We start from the raw sequence: 18,691 nt of genomic DNA, 5'->3' as shown, positions 1-18,691 counted from the left end.
AATGAAACTCAGGGCACTTTTTTAAAGAAAGTTATAGTGCTGATAGTGTTTGTCCATTCAAATGGTTTCCATCCATTTCTGACCTGAGAATCCCCTTATTTATGTCAGTGCTAATGGTAAATATGGTTATTATACATTTAAAATAACAAAAAACTAAAATCAAACTAATAAAGTGACTCTGTAATCTCCATTTTGTAATCCTCATATACATTGATTGATGAAACCAAACACTTACCCATTCCTTTACACCCAAAGTATTATAAACAGTATTATGAATTTAAATAAGAGATTCAAGTGAAATCTGAAGTATACATTTTGCATTAACCAGATAATTAAAGGTTCAGATAGTATTGTTTTTATTATTATTGTAAAGACTGGGTTGATTGAACTCAGGGCCAGCCCTAGCCTTTTGTGGGCCATAGGCGAGATATGATTGTGGGGCCCCCCACATCACTGCAAAACCTTTTAGTTGTGCCCATCTTTATGGCAGAGACAAAACAAATTAGATAACACTAAAAGACACACAAACATATTAATAGTGCACAGAACATTTATTGCACTTGAACATACACTGTACATGTTGAAGAAATAGATTTAGTAATAAATACAAATGTAAATAGTGCACATAATAACAGCAATAACTAATAATCAGTTTAGATAAAAAACACCCACACCAAAAATACTCAGTTCTGAAAATATAATTATATTGCACAGTGCACATAAAAAAACTAAAATAAATAATACATACAATACTATACAAAATAATTAGTTAGTTAACTAACTACTAGCTAATCATTATCATCATTTGGATTGCAACTGGGTAGGCTAGCTATACTCCCCTCTGACCGCACTTTACCAGTATACACCCTCTTTTTATGAGAGAATCCATGTAAAATAATTTAAGTACTCTTCAAGAAATGTCCTGTTTATAGCACTTACACATTATATTTTATAACATTTAACACTGAAATTGAAAGTTAAAATGTTTTAGTATCAGAAAACACTGCACATTCAAAATCAATTATATAGCCCCTTTTGACAACTTTTCCCTGTATTGGTAATGTGGTATTTGTGACTTCCGACTTTCAAAACTAACTACAGATTCCGATTGAAAACTAGTTCAATAATAGCTTGATGCATGGATTGAGGTCACACACAAACATTATTCGACAGGTAAGGTGAAATAAATAATGAATAAAATCTGTAACATACTTCTACCTTGAGCCTCTTGTCCTTGTAATCTTTTCTGCACTTTTCTGAAAATATCTCAACAGGAAGTAGGTATAGTTCAAATTCTATATTTCTTCAATTAAATTAATGATAATTACACTATAATCCTATGGGCAACATGGACAAGTCATAGAAACTCTATACCAAAGAGATGTTCTTCTAAAATCTAAGAGTTTATAAAGAAAACAAAATATGTATGTATGTATTTATAAAGACATTTAGAACAAGTGGATATAACACGCTAATAGCAAACTACAAAGCTGTACATCATTGTGGTTACATTTATGATTAGAAGAAAGTGGCATCTAACTGAAAATGAAAAAGCAACTGAGTACAGTTCTGTAGTTTGCTATTAGCGGGTGGGTCAAAGTTTTGATTTAATTCCAGCCCTAAACTTTGTCAACTGACATAAGTTAACATACAAGACTTTTAAATGAAGACTATTTATGTAAAATGTCAAGTGTTCTAATCAAACATTACTTATTTCTTTAATATGCATGATGATAAACTGGATAAAGACCTTTTCACAAGACAGTTTATTTTTTACACTGAACATTTCTATTCATAAAACCACACAATTATATATTTTTTTACTTCTTGTGAAAAAGGCAGAATGCTTTTTTTAAAACACTATTAAACTCTAATATATACAGATTTACAGAAAAATCTACAATCACAAACAAAATTAATACTGCATTAAAAGGAGATGCAGAGGAGATCACTGCAAAATTATTATTAATTATTAAATTAAAAATTATATTATGATATTGATTTATGATTTATGATATTACATTTGTTAGTTTATGTGAAATGATTTATGAAATACAGCTCAGATTACCTTTAAGAAGATGCTTTGGGTCTTAATTTATGAATACACCTGGTAGATTACAGAGAACAAATGAAGAGAAGGTACTGAGTACAATGTTCAATATTTAGCCAAAGGAATATATTTTTCTAATAATTGACAAGAAAGTATATAAGAGCATGCGCTGTGAAGTCAAAAAGCTTCAGCAAGATCAGAATGAGAGGTTTAGGGGAAGTACGAGGAAGACTTGAATTGGCAAACTATTTCAAGGAGAGCCATGCAGTATAATATAATTGTAAATTACTGCAAAAGTCATCAGATCTCAATACTTTATAACTGGTCACTAATTAAAACCATAATGAGTTCTTTACAGTTCAGACAAAATAGAAATATACCAAAAAAAGAAGAAGGAAATGAGGAATCGATAACTATGTTGCACGAATCCGTATAATTAATGTCATACGCTCCGGCATTGTTCTCATATCATTGGATCATTCGAATTATTGTCTTTGACTTCAACAAATAATGAATGGTGTGCTGAGAGCAGCAAATTTCAAAACCATAAAACAGAGGCTCTCAAACTGTGATCCATTCATGGCTCAAGGCTGGACTATGTTTAGCTCAGACTCTAACGTCATCTCTCATCATCACAAATCAAGCCTCAGTGCAGCATCTCACTCTAAAAATGTATCCTAACATATAATGCAACACCTACCACAGAGTCTATTCACAAATTGTTGTACTGGATGATGCACAGGTCTTTTTAAGGTGCTTACCGTTTTGTTAAACTACACTGTGTCGTCTGCAGAGATCTCCACCACAATTCAAGAGGTCTGTGAATAAGAACAGTGACAACCAAAGCACATGACATCCACAGCTGCCCCTGGTTTCAAATCTCGGCTCGCGTCACTTTTCTGTGTGAAATACGATACGCACTGCCATGTCACATCTCTTGTAATACCAGATACCTCTCTGTTTCTCATAAATAATGAATTCTCAGGCCCGTTCGAAGTTCAGATGCCTTGTTCTTGTCGTCTTCTCAGGCCCACTATTCTGGAGGTCAGGAGGAACGCCACGCTGGTGAGGACCTCGGCGATGAAGGAGATCCAGGCTAGCGCCAAGGACCAGCCAAACCGGATGTCGATGTTCTCCAAGGTCTTTCTCCCTGACAGGCACAGAGCTTCTTTGAATGCTGCCGCGGAGTAAGCCACATAGACACTGACTCCAGCAAGGGTGATGAGAGCTGGTGGCGCAAATGGAAAGGTTGGTTAGGCATTCGACCATTGTGTGCACATTTGTGAGATGACTCTTAATTAGTGGTCACCACATAGTGTGAATGTATAGTGAACAAAAACTTGAGACTTGAAATCCATAGCCATAGACCTAATTAATGTAGTCCAATTGACTGATTTCCTTATATGAACTGTAACTCAGTAAAATCTTTGAAACTCTTGCACGTTTCATTTATATTTTTGTTCAGCGTAATTCGATGGCTCGCTGAAGGAGGTGATACATTCTCCAGGACCAGTGCTTTCTTCTGGTTCATTAGTCAACCTGCAAGCCGGTTATTCATTATTTGTTTGTAATTTATTTTCTCTGCTTTCATAATTAATAAGGAAAATCAGATCGGAGCGGAATGCTGGGTATAATATTTATACAATTAAAAAGCTCTGTGATGTGATGCTTCCAAGCTAGCTTGTTAATAAAGTTTCTATTTGCTTTATCTCAACAACTTTTCCATTTTATTTTATTTTATGTCCAAGAAGGGTTCAACAGATGAGAACTCATTTCCTGCCTTATTTCATATGATCATCTGGTTCTCTCTTCACTCCGGAACGACGCATTTATACTCCAGAGTTGTGCAACGAAATCCTCAGCTTGATCTGCACACTTCCAGATAACCTGTCTGCCAAGGTCTAGTGTTCGTGTCATGCGGTATGCATCTGTCAGGTGCAAAATGTCATGTCTACAAAAAGAGGTCCCTGCTGATTTAATGAGCAAATACACTCTAATTTAAAGCCTAATTGAAGTACGTTTTCAGAAGAAGTCAACCATTTTTAGCTCTTGTTTGCACTGCCTCCAGGCACAAGGAACAGAAACACAAGCTGAAGCAGAATAATAAGAGGCTTAGGTTGGTAGACAGATATTATATGTAACCTGAGTGCAGAGGAATTTATTTTCCTACCTGAGTGAGCATCTCTTATACTTAAAAAACACATTTTTTTAGTATTGTCAGTATTGTCTGTTTTGAAGAGAATTCTGTTCAAATTTGCAGTGATTACAATAACACTCCCAATACTCCCATGCATTTTGTTTGAAACAGACAACACAGTTACTTTAAGAACATAATTAATGAGACCTTCCAAATGATAAAAAGCAGTCAGCTTTCATTGTAATGATTTCTGTCAAGTGTTTAGGCAAATGCGTTAAAAGCAACTGAAGTTACTAATGAAGGTAAATGGATAAACACAGGATCATTTTCATTACAATGAGGTCGGAGTTGTGAGCAAAGCACTAAATGTGTTCAGCACGTTCCTGTTTGAGCAAAAACTCTTTGATGCACAATTTGGTGACATGGTGAATTGCCTTGGAAGTAAATTTATTCCCACAATGCTGCTGTCTAGAATATGGTTGTTAAGGTGCACTTCTTTAAAACTTCACAAATCTCTACATAGCTTTTCTGAAGTGTTATTACTAATTTGTGCTTCAGAAAGAAATGGTTTGGTTATACTTTGAGTCCTTTTCTTTGAATGACCTCCCTCATATCCTTCATTCTAATTCATCCTTTTAAGATTAGCCACTCTTTGGACATGCTGAGAAGATGGGAGACTTACCTCCAAACAGAAAGAGGATTCCTGTCAGCAGTAGCAGTAAGTAAGCTCTGGCCAGGATACTGATAAACCCTGCCATCCCCCCGAAGATCATTACAATCAAGCTGAGAGGCAGCAACACCACAAAGGTCCCGTGCATGTCTGAAACACAAATCATTGTCAGCATTAGGGTACACTGTCATTTCCTCACTGCTTGTAATCAGATACTCCAGAGTGCTGTGTGTCATCGTAAGACGGGAGTCTAGTCTAGGCGACTAGATTGCATACATTAATAGCCTGCTATCTCTTTTTTGTGTTTTAATTTTGCCACATCTGAATATTGTTATCAACTTTCCTTTCTTTCTTTTTTTTGTGCCACCTTTTGCTCGCAATGTTCTTTTTTCCTAGGCTTTTGTTTCATCTAATTGATCTAATCTAATTTCAGCCAATTTACCATCACTGGTAATTAGATTGAAGAGGATAGAGAAGGGAACGCTAAAAGTTCTTCTGAGAGGTTCATCACAGGCTGACCCAAAACACTTTGTTCTGTGCCTTTTTATCAGACAGTAATAGATTTTCTGTTTCTCACACACAGGAACACATTATTGAAAATTGGCCATGCAGTCGACCGCACATAATTCTAGGTTACTGCTCGATAATATAGCAATATGCCTATGGTTTGATTACTCATTACCTATCAGAGGTTATTCGGCATAGCTCCAAATAGCCTGGTATTTTTAACCTGGCAAATGTCTCTTATCACAATCAAGGAAACCATATATATAGATGTGTAAATTGTTTTCTGTTTTGAAGGACAGAGAGAGAGAGAGAGAGAGAGAGAGAGAGAGAGAGAGAGAGAGAGAGAGAGAATGAATTATGAAGAAGAAGGAGAAACCAGTATATTTCTATATGATCTGTATGACCAAAAGATTTCTAAGTATGAAGAGCTACAAAATAATTGTAAATTGTACAAAAAGGGGTTACCTCTGACCTTGTGAATATAATCATTTTCTGTGGGAGTTGTAATAAAACATTAATTAACTATTGTATCAAAGGAGAAGCCTAATGCAGCTGGGCCATTAAACCCAAGACATGGAAAGATCTCCTTTGTACAATCCCTTCAAGCATCACCTCCCAACCCCCTCTCATTGCCCTTGAAAGAAGGAATCACACTTGTGTTTTGATTGTATTATGGTACATGATGCCATAGTAGATAATTTCCAGGTCCAGAAAGGCAGCAGATAGATTGACAATCGTCATTATTGTACAAAATGCCAATGTCGGGGCTGGCTTATACACCAGTACAGATCCTGCAGGTGATCTTTCTGCCCAACCTCCAATGCTGTAATGCAATGGCGGTGAAGAGGGAAATAAATATCAATCCCCAGGAGAAACTTTTCATTGCACAATAAAACTGTAAAATTCTTGCATCAGCTAGTCATTAACACAGCCATAAACCTTAGTGTGTAGGAAATTACAAAACATCTTGACTCTTGTTTTGTTACAACCCTAATGTTCTTTCTATGTAAGAAGAGCACTAATTGTGCAATAACATCATCTTTGCATTATCTGTAGCATTTAGAAAGTAAAAAATGTGAAACCTCCATCAATATTTTTAAATGGTATGGTTCTATTTTTTTATTATATTTGAATAAATATATATTTATACATAATATATAACTCTATTATATTCCACCTGCTGTAGGAATAGTCACTCAAAGGAACTATAGCATCTATGTCTCACGGTGGACTTTACACCTTGTAATGACTGTGATCTGATGACTTCAGCCCCTGTGAGGAACATGCTATTGTCCCATCAAACATCTTGAGATCAATAAACTAAGGGCAGATATTAGAACACTGTCACTGTCTTGAGACCGCATTATAACTGGATGCTTTCTCTCTTGTTTTGTGATGTGGGGACATGTCTGGTACTGAAGAAAGGTTATATCAAGGAACATACTAGGAAAGGAATTGGACAAATGGTTATCCTATGGGTTCTTCAGACAGCCTGTTGCTCGAGTTCCTGACACCAGGTCCCCTTGATCTATGAATGCACGGTATCCAGCTGAGCGAACCTTTCAATAGTGCATCCACCACTTCTCCAGTATTGAATTTATTAAAATCTATTTGTGGCTGCCTTCTCCTCCTTTCTACCTCCTTTCCTGCTGGTAAAGCATCATCAAACAATCCATAACACATCTTCCAGGCTTTCTTTTAATACACACACACACACACACACACACGTAACATATATATATATATATATATATATATATATATATATATATATATATATATATATATATATAACCATTTATTTATTCCTTTATGCATTTCTCAGGAGTGCATGGTATTGATTCTGTCAGCCTGTAATAACCCTTTTAACAAGGCATGGCTTTTATGGCCCATTTGAAACAAGCATTCAACCATCCATCCCCAATTGTAAAAAGCATGTATTACAAACAAAACAGACACTGAATAGCTGTAGCTTTTCTTCCTGATCTAAGAACCGTCCCCCCGACTTTTCGACATGTCCCTCCCTGCTCAACAACTAGCAGGCACCCCCCATCTGACTCACAATGAATGATATGATGATATGAAAGTTACGCCACTAGAGGTAATGGACTGGAAATAGTGTGTATTTCTCAGTGACACTGTGCCGCTGCAAGAAGGGGGTTTAATAGTTCATTATAACCTGATCTCCAATATTGTAATTTCGATCACTCTAATAGGAGACTTTGAGTTAAAAGCTTATTCCTGAGATCATTAGTTTGTCTCTGAAATGATTACGCTATTAATTTACAAAGCTAAAGCCTGAAAAACCCGAATGCATTTAAAACCTTCTTCTAAGCTCAGCCGTTATTTGTGTATTAATTACGACTTGGAGAAATAACCTAGGAGAAATGTCGTAAGTTCAGTAATTTCATAATAACCTTATTTTGCTGTCTCAAGAGCTGTTTTTCATTTAATAATAATAATTCAGATACTTCTCCGGAGAGCCTCCACAAATGAAATACCATCTGTAGAAAAAGACTTGTGCGCTGTATTAGAAATGTCATGTACCACGACCCTGTTCTAAATCAGACTGCTGTTTATGAACCCATTATGAGTGTAATGCATTATGAATTTTGACTTGGTACTTTTCTGTTGCCTGACTCTTAAAGTGTATCTCTGCAAAAGTATAAAAATATCCTTTGATTTATATTCCTAATAATCAAAATGAGACTTCATAGACATTAATTTGTTCTGCACTTAGGAAGGTTGTTTGCCCTTCTTACTGCAGAGCTGGATATTTAAAATACATCTAAATACACACAGGCTAATACTCAGGAGCAAATAATCTTAAACACAGTGTCATGGAAATGTGCCTATTTAACAGTTTTTTAATCAGTTTTTTCAACTATAGATTTGCTCATATGTTACTGCAAACCAAATAGTTTGAGAAGGTTTGACGAGGGTTGGAGAGTTGAAAAGGTTTTGTTGGAAGGAATTGAGCTGCCACTTTTCAATATATTTGAATATATTAAGATATATATTACCAATTAAGGTATTTTTTGTCACCCTCAAAATGTTCATGGTCCTCTGGGTCACTTAAGACCCAATCTCTGAGTAATGGATTGTTCTCCTGTTCCTAATTGAAATATATTTAAGTTATATTCATGGATATGTACAATTTATACATATACCACACCATTAATTGAGTTGATTAATTTAATATAATTAGTTAACAAAATATATTTGGGGAAATAAGCCTTTTCATTGACTTCAATAATGATTCCTAGGTACTTCAGAAAAAAAAAAAAAAATTCAGAAATGTATCTAGTCAATTATTTCCCTAACGAAGAGTTAGTTTATGCACTAATAGAGCTGTCTGCCTGCTCAGCTCATAGTTCTGTATTGTTTCAGCTTCCTCCAATTGAAAACCACTGGCAAATTATAGTTACTAAATGACCACCTTCAGATTCCAATTTCAATATTTTCGCTCTAATTGAATTTCCAACATTTTACATTTATTTATTTATTTGTAAAACCTATTATAACGGCATTTTGTGGCTGAATTGGTAGCTCTCACAGCTGATCTCAAAATAGCATATGGAAAACTGGTCAATATATTCACAGATTGTAGATACGCATTTGGGGTAATTCATGACTACGTGATAACTTGGGAACTAATTTAACCAACTACTTCTCTATGTTTAATAACATTTAAATGATGAAAGCTCAGGTATAATGAATATCAGAAGCCCAGACCCTTTGGCCCTTGATGGCCTGACTTGAAGAATACTGCCTTTGATGGAAATGGTTCCTACCTCCGTGTATGGCAGCCATTTTTCCAAGTTGTACTAAGCCAAGTCCATCTATCACATTATGTTCTCCTGTCACAGCCCTGACACATGGCAGTCATGCGGCACTGATCATTACCAAACTCAGGTAGGGAAAGGTATTGTCAATGATATGTTCATTTACTTTGATTACTTTTATTGAATATTGATGAAAGAAACAGATGGATAGATGGATGGACTATCAGATTTTAACTATAGACTCCCCTTTAATGTATTTTTAGCCAGCCAGTGAAGTGGAGTGATGTAACGGAGATCAGGTCTTAACTACGTGACCCGAGGGTTCATCGATATCTTATTTGGCTTATTTGGCACAACACAGCGAATCTCAGGGAAGACAGACAGTGCTGGAGATGATTATGGATTTTCAGTGTAAACACTGTGCTCATGACTGACTAAATGGCTTCTTTTTAGCCTGAGCCAAAGGTATTCTTACTGTGAAGATATGGCCTAATCAGATTTTGATCTTGTAAAACATGCAATTTGATATGCAATTATTATTCTGAGAGCAAAAGACACCATAAATAATCAACTTGACAGTATGATTGTGTTCCTTGCTTTTGAAGCAAGGATCTCAATTTAGAAATGTGCCATTTGTGAGTCAAGAAACTAAATGTGTATCTCTCAAATCATCAGTGTGAACAGTTTTATATCAATTATCAATGTATACCTGGAGAGATAATGCTTATCAGTGGGTTATCTAATATGATACAATCCAATTGAACATTTGAAAAACAAAAACAGCTTTGGACATATAACTATGCAGTACATACAATACTGTGCAAATGTTTTAGGCAGGTGTGAAAAAATGCTGTAAAGTAAGAATGCTTTCAAAAACAGACTAAATTAACTAAATGCAAAGTGAGTGAACAGAAGAAAAATCTAAATCAAATCTATATTTTGTGTGACCACCCTTTGCCTTCAAAACAGCATCAATTCTTCTAGGTACACTTGCACACAGCCAGGGATTTTGTAGGCATATAGTCAGGTGTTTGATTAAACAATTATACCAAACAGGTGCTAATGATCATCAATTCAATATGTAGGTTCAAACACAATCATTGCACAGTACTGTATATATATGACCCCACTGTCATATTGATTTCATGTGATTAACTTAAACAACTCCAACAAAGTTCCAGTTTGAGTGGAAAACAATAAGAAACATGTGTCAATGAATAAATTAGTACCTTGGTGATCTGTATTTTTGTTTATCAGCATGAACCCTTTTTGGATCAGCAAATGTATGAGACTGACCTTTAAAACTGTTTTTATTTGTTTATTTATTTATTTTTTAATGCAGGGGCTTGATTTGCTTGTGTTATTCTGAGTTTTTGTGAGGGATAATTAGTATTCTGCTAAAACGGTTACCCAGGCAAAGATTTAATTTGTCTAAATGCAGGACACAGATTTACCATTTCCGGCTTATTAATGCTGCCTGCAGCTGGTGACGGGATGACATGTCAGCTTTTCTTGTCAATAATCACCTACTCCGCAGATGACAGAAATATCACGAAACGTCCTTTTATTTATTTTGAGTGTCAATACATAATTGTCAGTTGTCAGGCTTAACAGATTGGCATGTGACTAATATAAACACACATCTTCAGATGGAATGACATATCTGTTTTGTCTTTTTTCTTCCTTTACATCAGTAGCATTTCATTCACTCTGAACCAAATTGGGCCACATTATCTCAGAATCACATCAATTAAAATAAGAATGATGCCATTAAACTTGTTAATATCGAACTAACACTGTTGTTCTTATCAAACAGGAAGGAGTCTGAACCACATTAAGGAACAGACCTTTAGAATTAGAATGGACTATCCGACAAATAAACACGGACAATAATCCTGCAAGCAAGAAATTTCTGAAAGAAGAAAAAAGTAAAAGAAAGTTTATTCACTTGTTTAATGGTGATTTATTATCATATTGGCGCATTAATACACATCCTAGTTAATTTCTTTCAAGGCTAATTCATTTCTCCTTTGATTCTCGTGCTAATTTACAACAGCCACCTGCCACAGAGAGTATGTGACCAGCGAGGCTAATTCCTCTGAAGAGAGGATGAAATCAGGCAAAGTGTTTTGATTCTGGAAAGTTCTGCCTAGCATTGGGCTTCAGATCCCAGCGGAGTGCAATGCTGCTATTCTGATGTTTCCGGACAAGATTATTCTTTCAGTGCTAGTTGATTGTTTTTCCCTTTGGACTCGCAGGAGGGGGAGCCGTGCGTATCCTCATCTGTCCACATCATTATGACACATTTTATAAGAGTTTAATCAACATGCATGGCCGCATGTTTTCCTGTTGTGATCGGAATAACAGAACGTGTTTTGCATGCAACAGCCACCTCCCAGCGCTTTATTTAGGCCTCCCTTGAATATTACAGTAGTCTTTCCTGATCCCTTTTTTGAAATTAAAGTAGAAAAGGAAATTTGGTCAAGCAGCTGCTCAGTGGGGTGAGACAGCCCGAGGACACATCTATCCCATCTCTGCCTGCTATTCATACTTGGGAATGTCTGTCACGGTATGACTCCTAATTCCACCCTTTCCCGGGACACAATAGCATTTTCTTTCACAACTTTTTATTTCATATCTTCTGCCACCATTTATAATACGGAAGGAAGACCACTCCTCTAAGACTATAGCTTGCTTTTTAATGTTAGGGGTATCATTAAATAGAAGTAGCATTTCTACTGGTTTGCCTACAGAACCTGCTTCCTGTGGCACACAGCAACGCGGTGACCCAGTCCAGAAAAAATAATTATATTACAGAAGAGGAGGTTCTTGCAGTTGTGTGCTCTGTTAAAGTTGAAACTTTTAAATAAATACAAAAAAGGTTCTGAGTTTTTTTATATTGATGTACAGACATCACCATTCCTAGTGTTTCGAAGGTTTTGGTCAATCGGGCGAAGATGTCATGTGATTTGAAAGCCTTGTTTTTCCATTGATAGAGCTTAATGAATTTCAATAACCACTTCATACCCCTGAGATCAACGGCGTTGCAGGAGAGTCCTGATTAAATTACAGGCCTGTGTTCTTTCTCAAGCTCTGTAATCTGCATGATACCAGTAAAATGAGTGCCTGTATTAAATTGTATATAAAACAGATGTTAAAAGGAAGGAAATAAGCTATTGCCCATCACAAAGTGTTCAGTGTGTTATTTCTAACACATTCTGAATGTATTTAAGCTTTCCTATAAACAGTGGGCAATATACTGAAGATGACAGTTTAATATGCTGTCACACATCACTGCGACAGTCGCACAGCAGCTTTTGAGAGGAATATCGCAGCAGTGGATAGCATGCAGACAGTACAGCATCTGCTTTTCATCTATTAGAAAAGAAGAAAACGCACTCAAAGGCTTATTATTGTATTGGACCTATACTAAAAAATTTAATTTAGGAGCAATTTTGGTTGCTGAGTGACATTCGAATGAGTTGGTGGTCATCCTGGTCAGTGGAGAGTCGTTTTCACCCTCTGCCGGTCTGTAGCTTTGTTGTCCCCAATGTCTGCTGCTTGACCTTGTTCTTATTAAGGATGGAAGCAACCCAACGCTCACTGTATCCCTCTGCCAGTAAAGCCAGAATTGAACCCTTCTTTTCCTCACTCAAAACTATTTTTGCACTTTGTATTGGACTTATGTTGTAAGTCGCCCTAAATAAGGGCGTCTGCCAAGAAATAATAATAATAATAACAATAATAATAATAATAAAAACTTTCCTTTTCAACTCTTTCGTTATGGTCAATAGTTATTTTCTGATTCCAATTACTTTTGAGGTTGTACTAGCACTGTTTTTGCCATCCAACTGGTCCTATTGCAAGAGGATAGTGATGACCACAGCAGTGTTTTTTATACTTTTCCTTGTTAAATAAGATTTGGTTGAGGTGATCACCTAATCAGTAGCTCATTCAGTAGAATGAGGTGTGGCTGTGTTGCAATTCAACAGACATTGGAATGGAATGGCTGCCATACTGTACGTGTAGAGATGCTGATTTAAGAAAAAATTGCAGTGGTCTCAATTTTTTCCAGAGCTGTATATATGTGGTTTTGTAACAGATGGCAAATTTTACACTACAATAATTAGTTTTACAGTATTTTAAAGTATCTATTTTGAATATTTTCAGCCATCCACACGCGAGCAGAACTGATCTTATGGTACAACTGGGGCTGTGACATCAAACAATGTGGAGACTGAACGAGACTTACCTGTAAATTGAAGTTCGATCATTATTCTATGACGTCACCTTTGACATGCTGGTGTGTGAGAGAGCAGACAGAGGACCAGGGGAACAATTGGAGGTATAACACAGAATCTGTTTGGTTAAATCCTAGTAAAATGCCACTGGCTTATTAATTCCTAAACATTTTGAGACAAAAATAGTTTAACAGATTTCCTGTTAGCTGGAATACATGTAAAAGGAGCGTAATTGAATGATTTGTTGTGTTTATTTTATCAAGGCCCAGTCTGTCAGGATCCTTTTCACTAGTCCGATCAGGTGAACAGCTGTTTATAATGACTTTGATTAAGTAATAAAATAAAGATTCTGAACACCAACTGTGGTCTGGAACAGAATTTAGAAAATAAGTTTTTAAAAAAGGGACTTGAAAAATTCTGAGGCACACCTGTTCGTGCCACGAAACATAGATCAAGGCTCTGCCAGCTTCATCAAATTCATTTCTCTTTTAAAGCTGTGTGCCCCTGTGGTTCAGAAAGTGCTACAAGAATGGATATTCAGAAAGCTCGCTGTGAACAGAAGTGGGGCTGTTACAAGCACAAGCACTCATGACAATCCAGAGAAATGATCAAGCAGTAATGCAGAGAAAGGTCACAAATGCCATCTTAGTAATAATCTTGGTCTTGTTTCTAAAGGATGTGTAATGTATCCTGTATGACTATAGGCTAAGTACAGCAGAAGTGATTAAGCACCTTTAGCACTGTATGTAATCAGTCACAGATGCTAAAAGGTGCCTTATAGCTATGATACACCAATAATATAAATTGATGCATTCTGTGATTCTTACTTAATCTTTGGTAGGAACAATATACAAAGAAAACACTGTTTTGCTGTGAAACATTTACCCTTTGTTTAATGAGGCTGTTAGGGAGTATTTGATGCATTACCTTTAGCAGACCCAATTAGTTCTCCTGTATGTGAAAGAAGGACTTAATCTGGCTATAGACGTGTCAAGAAGCTTGCATGTTGTGGCTGATGGAGAAAGTCATGAGATGATGTGACTGGAACGCATTTCAAGCTAGGCGTTTTTCTATTACACCTTGTTTTAATCTGTACTGTCCTGCAGAACCCCTGAGACAACCTGAGAAATAAAATCAACAGCAGCACGGCTCAGTGCACGTCCACTGTCATATCTGAAACTGTTACACTGCATATTTTTGGGTGAGGTATCTTCTGATTGAGAAAAAATAACAGTTGAACTCAATACCTTTGTTACGTATGACTACACAGGTAATGCACTGCCACTTGATGAGGCCTTTTAATTCATTTTTCGATAGAGGTATTACAAAAAAAGTGCCATAATCCAAAACAAATTTACCTCATAGGGAAGGATCAGTCTCACTCCTCGTACAAGAAAGGGTTTAGCACTGCCTTATAATTAAATGCATCAGCTGTGGCATGTTTGAAGTACAGAGAACTATATCCAGTACAATAGGGGATATTACATTCCTTTATTCCCCTGTAGCCGAACATTTCATCTTAAAATTGGAAATCTGTATTCACCTGACAGCTCGACAAAGATGGATTATGTTTTTTTCTAATGTGTGCCATTACTTCATTTTCCTCTCAGCGCCATAGGATGGTTTCCTTTAATCTGTTACCCAGCACGTGATAAAACACTGATATTTACAGATGGGCACAGACATGAGCTATCACTGGTTTGTCATCATTTTAGACAAACAAAAATAGGGCACCTTGTGTTTATGGGGCTTTAAAATGAAAAAGTATCAGAGCTGTCACCGATACAACATTTTAAATCTGTTTTTTGAGGATATATTTGAGAGACATAGACATCAACTCGTCTCTGTATTTCATGCTCTCTGGGATATGTTTACTGAAAGAGAAATTAGATGTATTACAACAAGTGAAGACAGTAGATTTCAGGCTGAAACAATCAAAGCCCCTTTATATCCCCCTGAGATCATGAAGTTTGATGTTTTTCTTTCATTAAAGAAGTGAATTCATCTTTACCAGTTACGAATCCTTTTAAATAACTGTTTCATATACTGTTTACATAAAAGGACAATACTATTTGCATTTCCACATATATGTACTCCTCAGTATTCAACCATATAACCTCTGTTACATCTGATCTAAATCCAGAAAGTTCCCTTAATTATTTATTAATGTATTCATCAGTTCACCACAGGTGTTTGGGAGGCTTTTTCTAACCGGGCCACCAATGAAGCAGTTAATGTGCAGTGCTATCATATGACTCAATGGATAATGTGCCCAAATAATTGCCTGGACTCCGGAACTGGTCCCCTATGATTTTTTTTCACATGTCAATGAATAGGCCTTGGATAATTATTTCAACATAAGGAAATTCATTATGTATGCATGTCAAAACCTTCAAAAGGAAAGCATGGCTTTAATACTTCATCTGCTTTAGGCAACTTAGAAAAACTGAATCACTGTCTCCTGATATGATTTTCATTGCAACACTCTAACGATGCAACTAGAACTACCTGGAAATCTCTCAGCATTCTCCTGTTCTGTCTTCCCAGTAGATATGAAGAGCTGAAGGAATCCAGCAATTAAAAGTGATTTGTATATGTATGTCTAGATCCTCTAAGCCCATCAACCCTTCCCATCTGTATGTAAAGGACTGATAATTGGTTAGCTAGCTGCCAATACTTCAGGGTAGCGATGCAGCTCATTACTAAAAACTTGACCTTAGAAATGCCTTCCAGTTCAAAAATAAAAGTGACATTTTGAACCACATAAGACTTTAGTAAATGTGGTTAATTTACATGCATAGACTGGATTTGAACAACAACCACAAATATTGCATGTGCATGTAATTAATTAGGAATTATTTACCTAACACATTACAACATTTAAAAGAACACTTAGACCTCCATCTGAAAAGGTGAATTTTATGTCCCTAGAACAGAGCGAATTCCCATTAATCTGGAAAATGTTAGAAAGTAACAAATCTCAAAATCTCATCAGCACTAATCCTCAGATCCAGACAGAAGTCAGAGTAGGTGTCGTACAAAGGCTAACATCCACAGGTGTAAGCTTGTCCACTTCAACATCAACCACAATCATGCAGCAGAGTTAGCCTTCCTTCTCAGGAGCTCATGTACCGAATCTCGATCAAACATCATTACTCGCACCTCTCACCACACAGAAAATAGGCTGTTTGAACAGGATTGTAAACAACTGAGGGAATCAATTCTGAGTGTAGGGGGCTCTGTAGACTAAGGTATGATGACTGGGCTAACACATTGTTTTTTCCAGAAAGTAATTACCAGATCTTGTACATCAAAAAGAAAACAAACAACTAAAATGTGCATTGATTGTAGTAATGGAAATCAGTTCTGACTGTACTGATTAAGTAGTATCAAAATAAATCCAAACATAATTTGAAAACTGAATATTTAACTTGTAGCACTATGTATTTATTTATTTATATATATATATATATATATATATATATATATATATATATATATATATATATGCTTGTGATTCATGCATTGTTCTTCTCTGAAATGTAGGCTCGCCTTTGAACATGTATTGTAGCTGTAATTGGACATAAATTGTAGCTTATACATTGTTTTGAAAGAAGCACCTCACATAAATTACTCCTATTAGGTAACCTTTAGAACAAGACCAACGAATTGTATTGTTTGTTATTTTTATCCCAGCATGTAGAATGGTTTGTGGAGAAAACAGACAATTGGCAATATAGCTTGAAACAATTAGCGGTGACTTTAACCTGCATGCAATCATACACATAAAACCATGTAATGCGCCTGCAACATGTCTATATTATACTGCGCCTAATTTGTATTTGATATAACTATTATGTATGTAATTTTATATTTTAAAGGTTGTCATATATTACAGATAACAATATCAGTGAACAGACAGGCACAAAAGCAAAGGTCGATTCAAGGGACATGTCAGAACAGTAAGTAAAAGCAAATCTGTAAATGATTCTTACTGAGAAGTTGCCTCTGGGAGTCGGTGACGTTCAAAGCTCCATTTCCAAATGGGTTGACCAAAGGCAAGCACTCGCTTTTGACTAAAATCAAAACAGTGGAGGAAAACAACACCATCAATGAATGACTTTATTAAAACGTTATGTGCCATTGCAAAACGCCAATAACAAATCGACACCGATACACTTACAATTGCAGGTCCGCCAGAGTCCCGAGTGCGAGCTGAGGTGAGCCGAGGAGTTGTGTCCCCACTTGGACGCGTCAATGATGTACCAGAAATCAGTGCCAATCGCCACTACCAGAAACACAAAGCTCAGGACCCCGACCAGAGCCACGAACATCGCCAAAGCGCTCAGTGTGAGCTTCATCCTGACTGGGGGCAAGGCGCTGTTACATTGCAGCTCCTGGAGGAGGATCATGGAGAGAAAACCAGAAAGCGCACAGTAGCATCTCCTGCATGCTGCGCGCCTGCCTGTCCACTGGCATGCACCACCGAGGCTGCTGTGATCACTGGCGCTGTAGGAAGCATCACTTCTCCTTTTTTTCCTTGCTGTGATGGGAAGTACCAATAGGTCACACGTTTCGAAATCCTCCTTGTACAATTCAGTAGCACTTGATAGCCAAATATGCATTTTAACATGTAGTCGGAAGATGAACTGTAATGGTTAGGACATGTTTTTCTACCGCTTTTCATACAGACATAGGTTTGATATTGAAATATTTTCATTTAAATACCAGGGAACTATTTTACATCCCATTACTTTCAATCTTAAATTTAGACTACAGTTTTTTTAAATGTAGTGTATATATCACTAGAAGAGAAGAAAAGCTCACAATCCCTCATTTTCTCTTGTGTGTGCAGTATTTGGTTGTTAATGAATTTCTGTGAATTACAGGGTGGAATTTAAGAACTATGCAATCACATAATGCAGGTGACTTGCTATGGATTTACGCCTATAATATTTCAAATCAAGCACTTCACACCTACGAGAAGAATGGGATCACTTCAATACCATTTAGAGATCAGATTTATATGTTTCAATCTGGGGTGCTAGTAAATGGAAATAGCATTGCATGGGACCGAGCTCATGAATAAAGGTCTCAGAATAGCTGCAGAGGCGTATAGAAAAAAATAATCTCTTTAATCCACACCTGATAAAGACCTCGCACAGATGGTAACTGTGAAAAGTCATTAAGAATTCAGGCTGGAATAAAAGCAAAAAGATTCTCGGTAAGCGATGTTTAGCGTTCAACCTTTAGAGTCTTATTCCTCACCAGAGACCTTTTATATCAGGACTGGTAACCCCG

At 36.5% G+C, this 18,691-nt stretch overlaps 1 protein-coding gene across 1 annotated transcript; it reads right to left on the bottom strand.

Annotated features, from left to right (window-relative positions):
- Positions 1-562: 562 nt before the first annotated feature.
- On the bottom strand, positions 563-17,913 carry tmem114 (transmembrane protein 114). Its single transcript, XM_066689793.1, has 4 exons — positions 17,574-17,913; positions 17,386-17,466; positions 4,870-5,007; positions 563-3,278 (listed from the first exon to the last, which is right to left on the bottom strand). The coding sequence occupies exons 1-4, from the start codon at positions 17,800-17,802 to the stop codon at positions 3,049-3,051; spliced, it is 678 nt and encodes a 225-aa protein (XP_066545890.1). The 5' UTR covers positions 17,803-17,913; the 3' UTR covers positions 563-3,048.
- Between the last annotated feature and the right edge of the window lie 778 nt (positions 17,914-18,691).

This window comes from Amia ocellicauda, chromosome 17, assembly GCF_036373705.1.
Source record: "Amia ocellicauda isolate fAmiCal2 chromosome 17, fAmiCal2.hap1, whole genome shotgun sequence".
In the NCBI taxonomy this organism is placed as follows: Eukaryota; Metazoa; Chordata; class Actinopteri; order Amiiformes; family Amiidae; genus Amia; species Amia ocellicauda.
The sequence above is the reverse complement of the archived record's forward strand: the minus strand, read 5'-3'. Positions and strand labels throughout refer to the sequence as shown.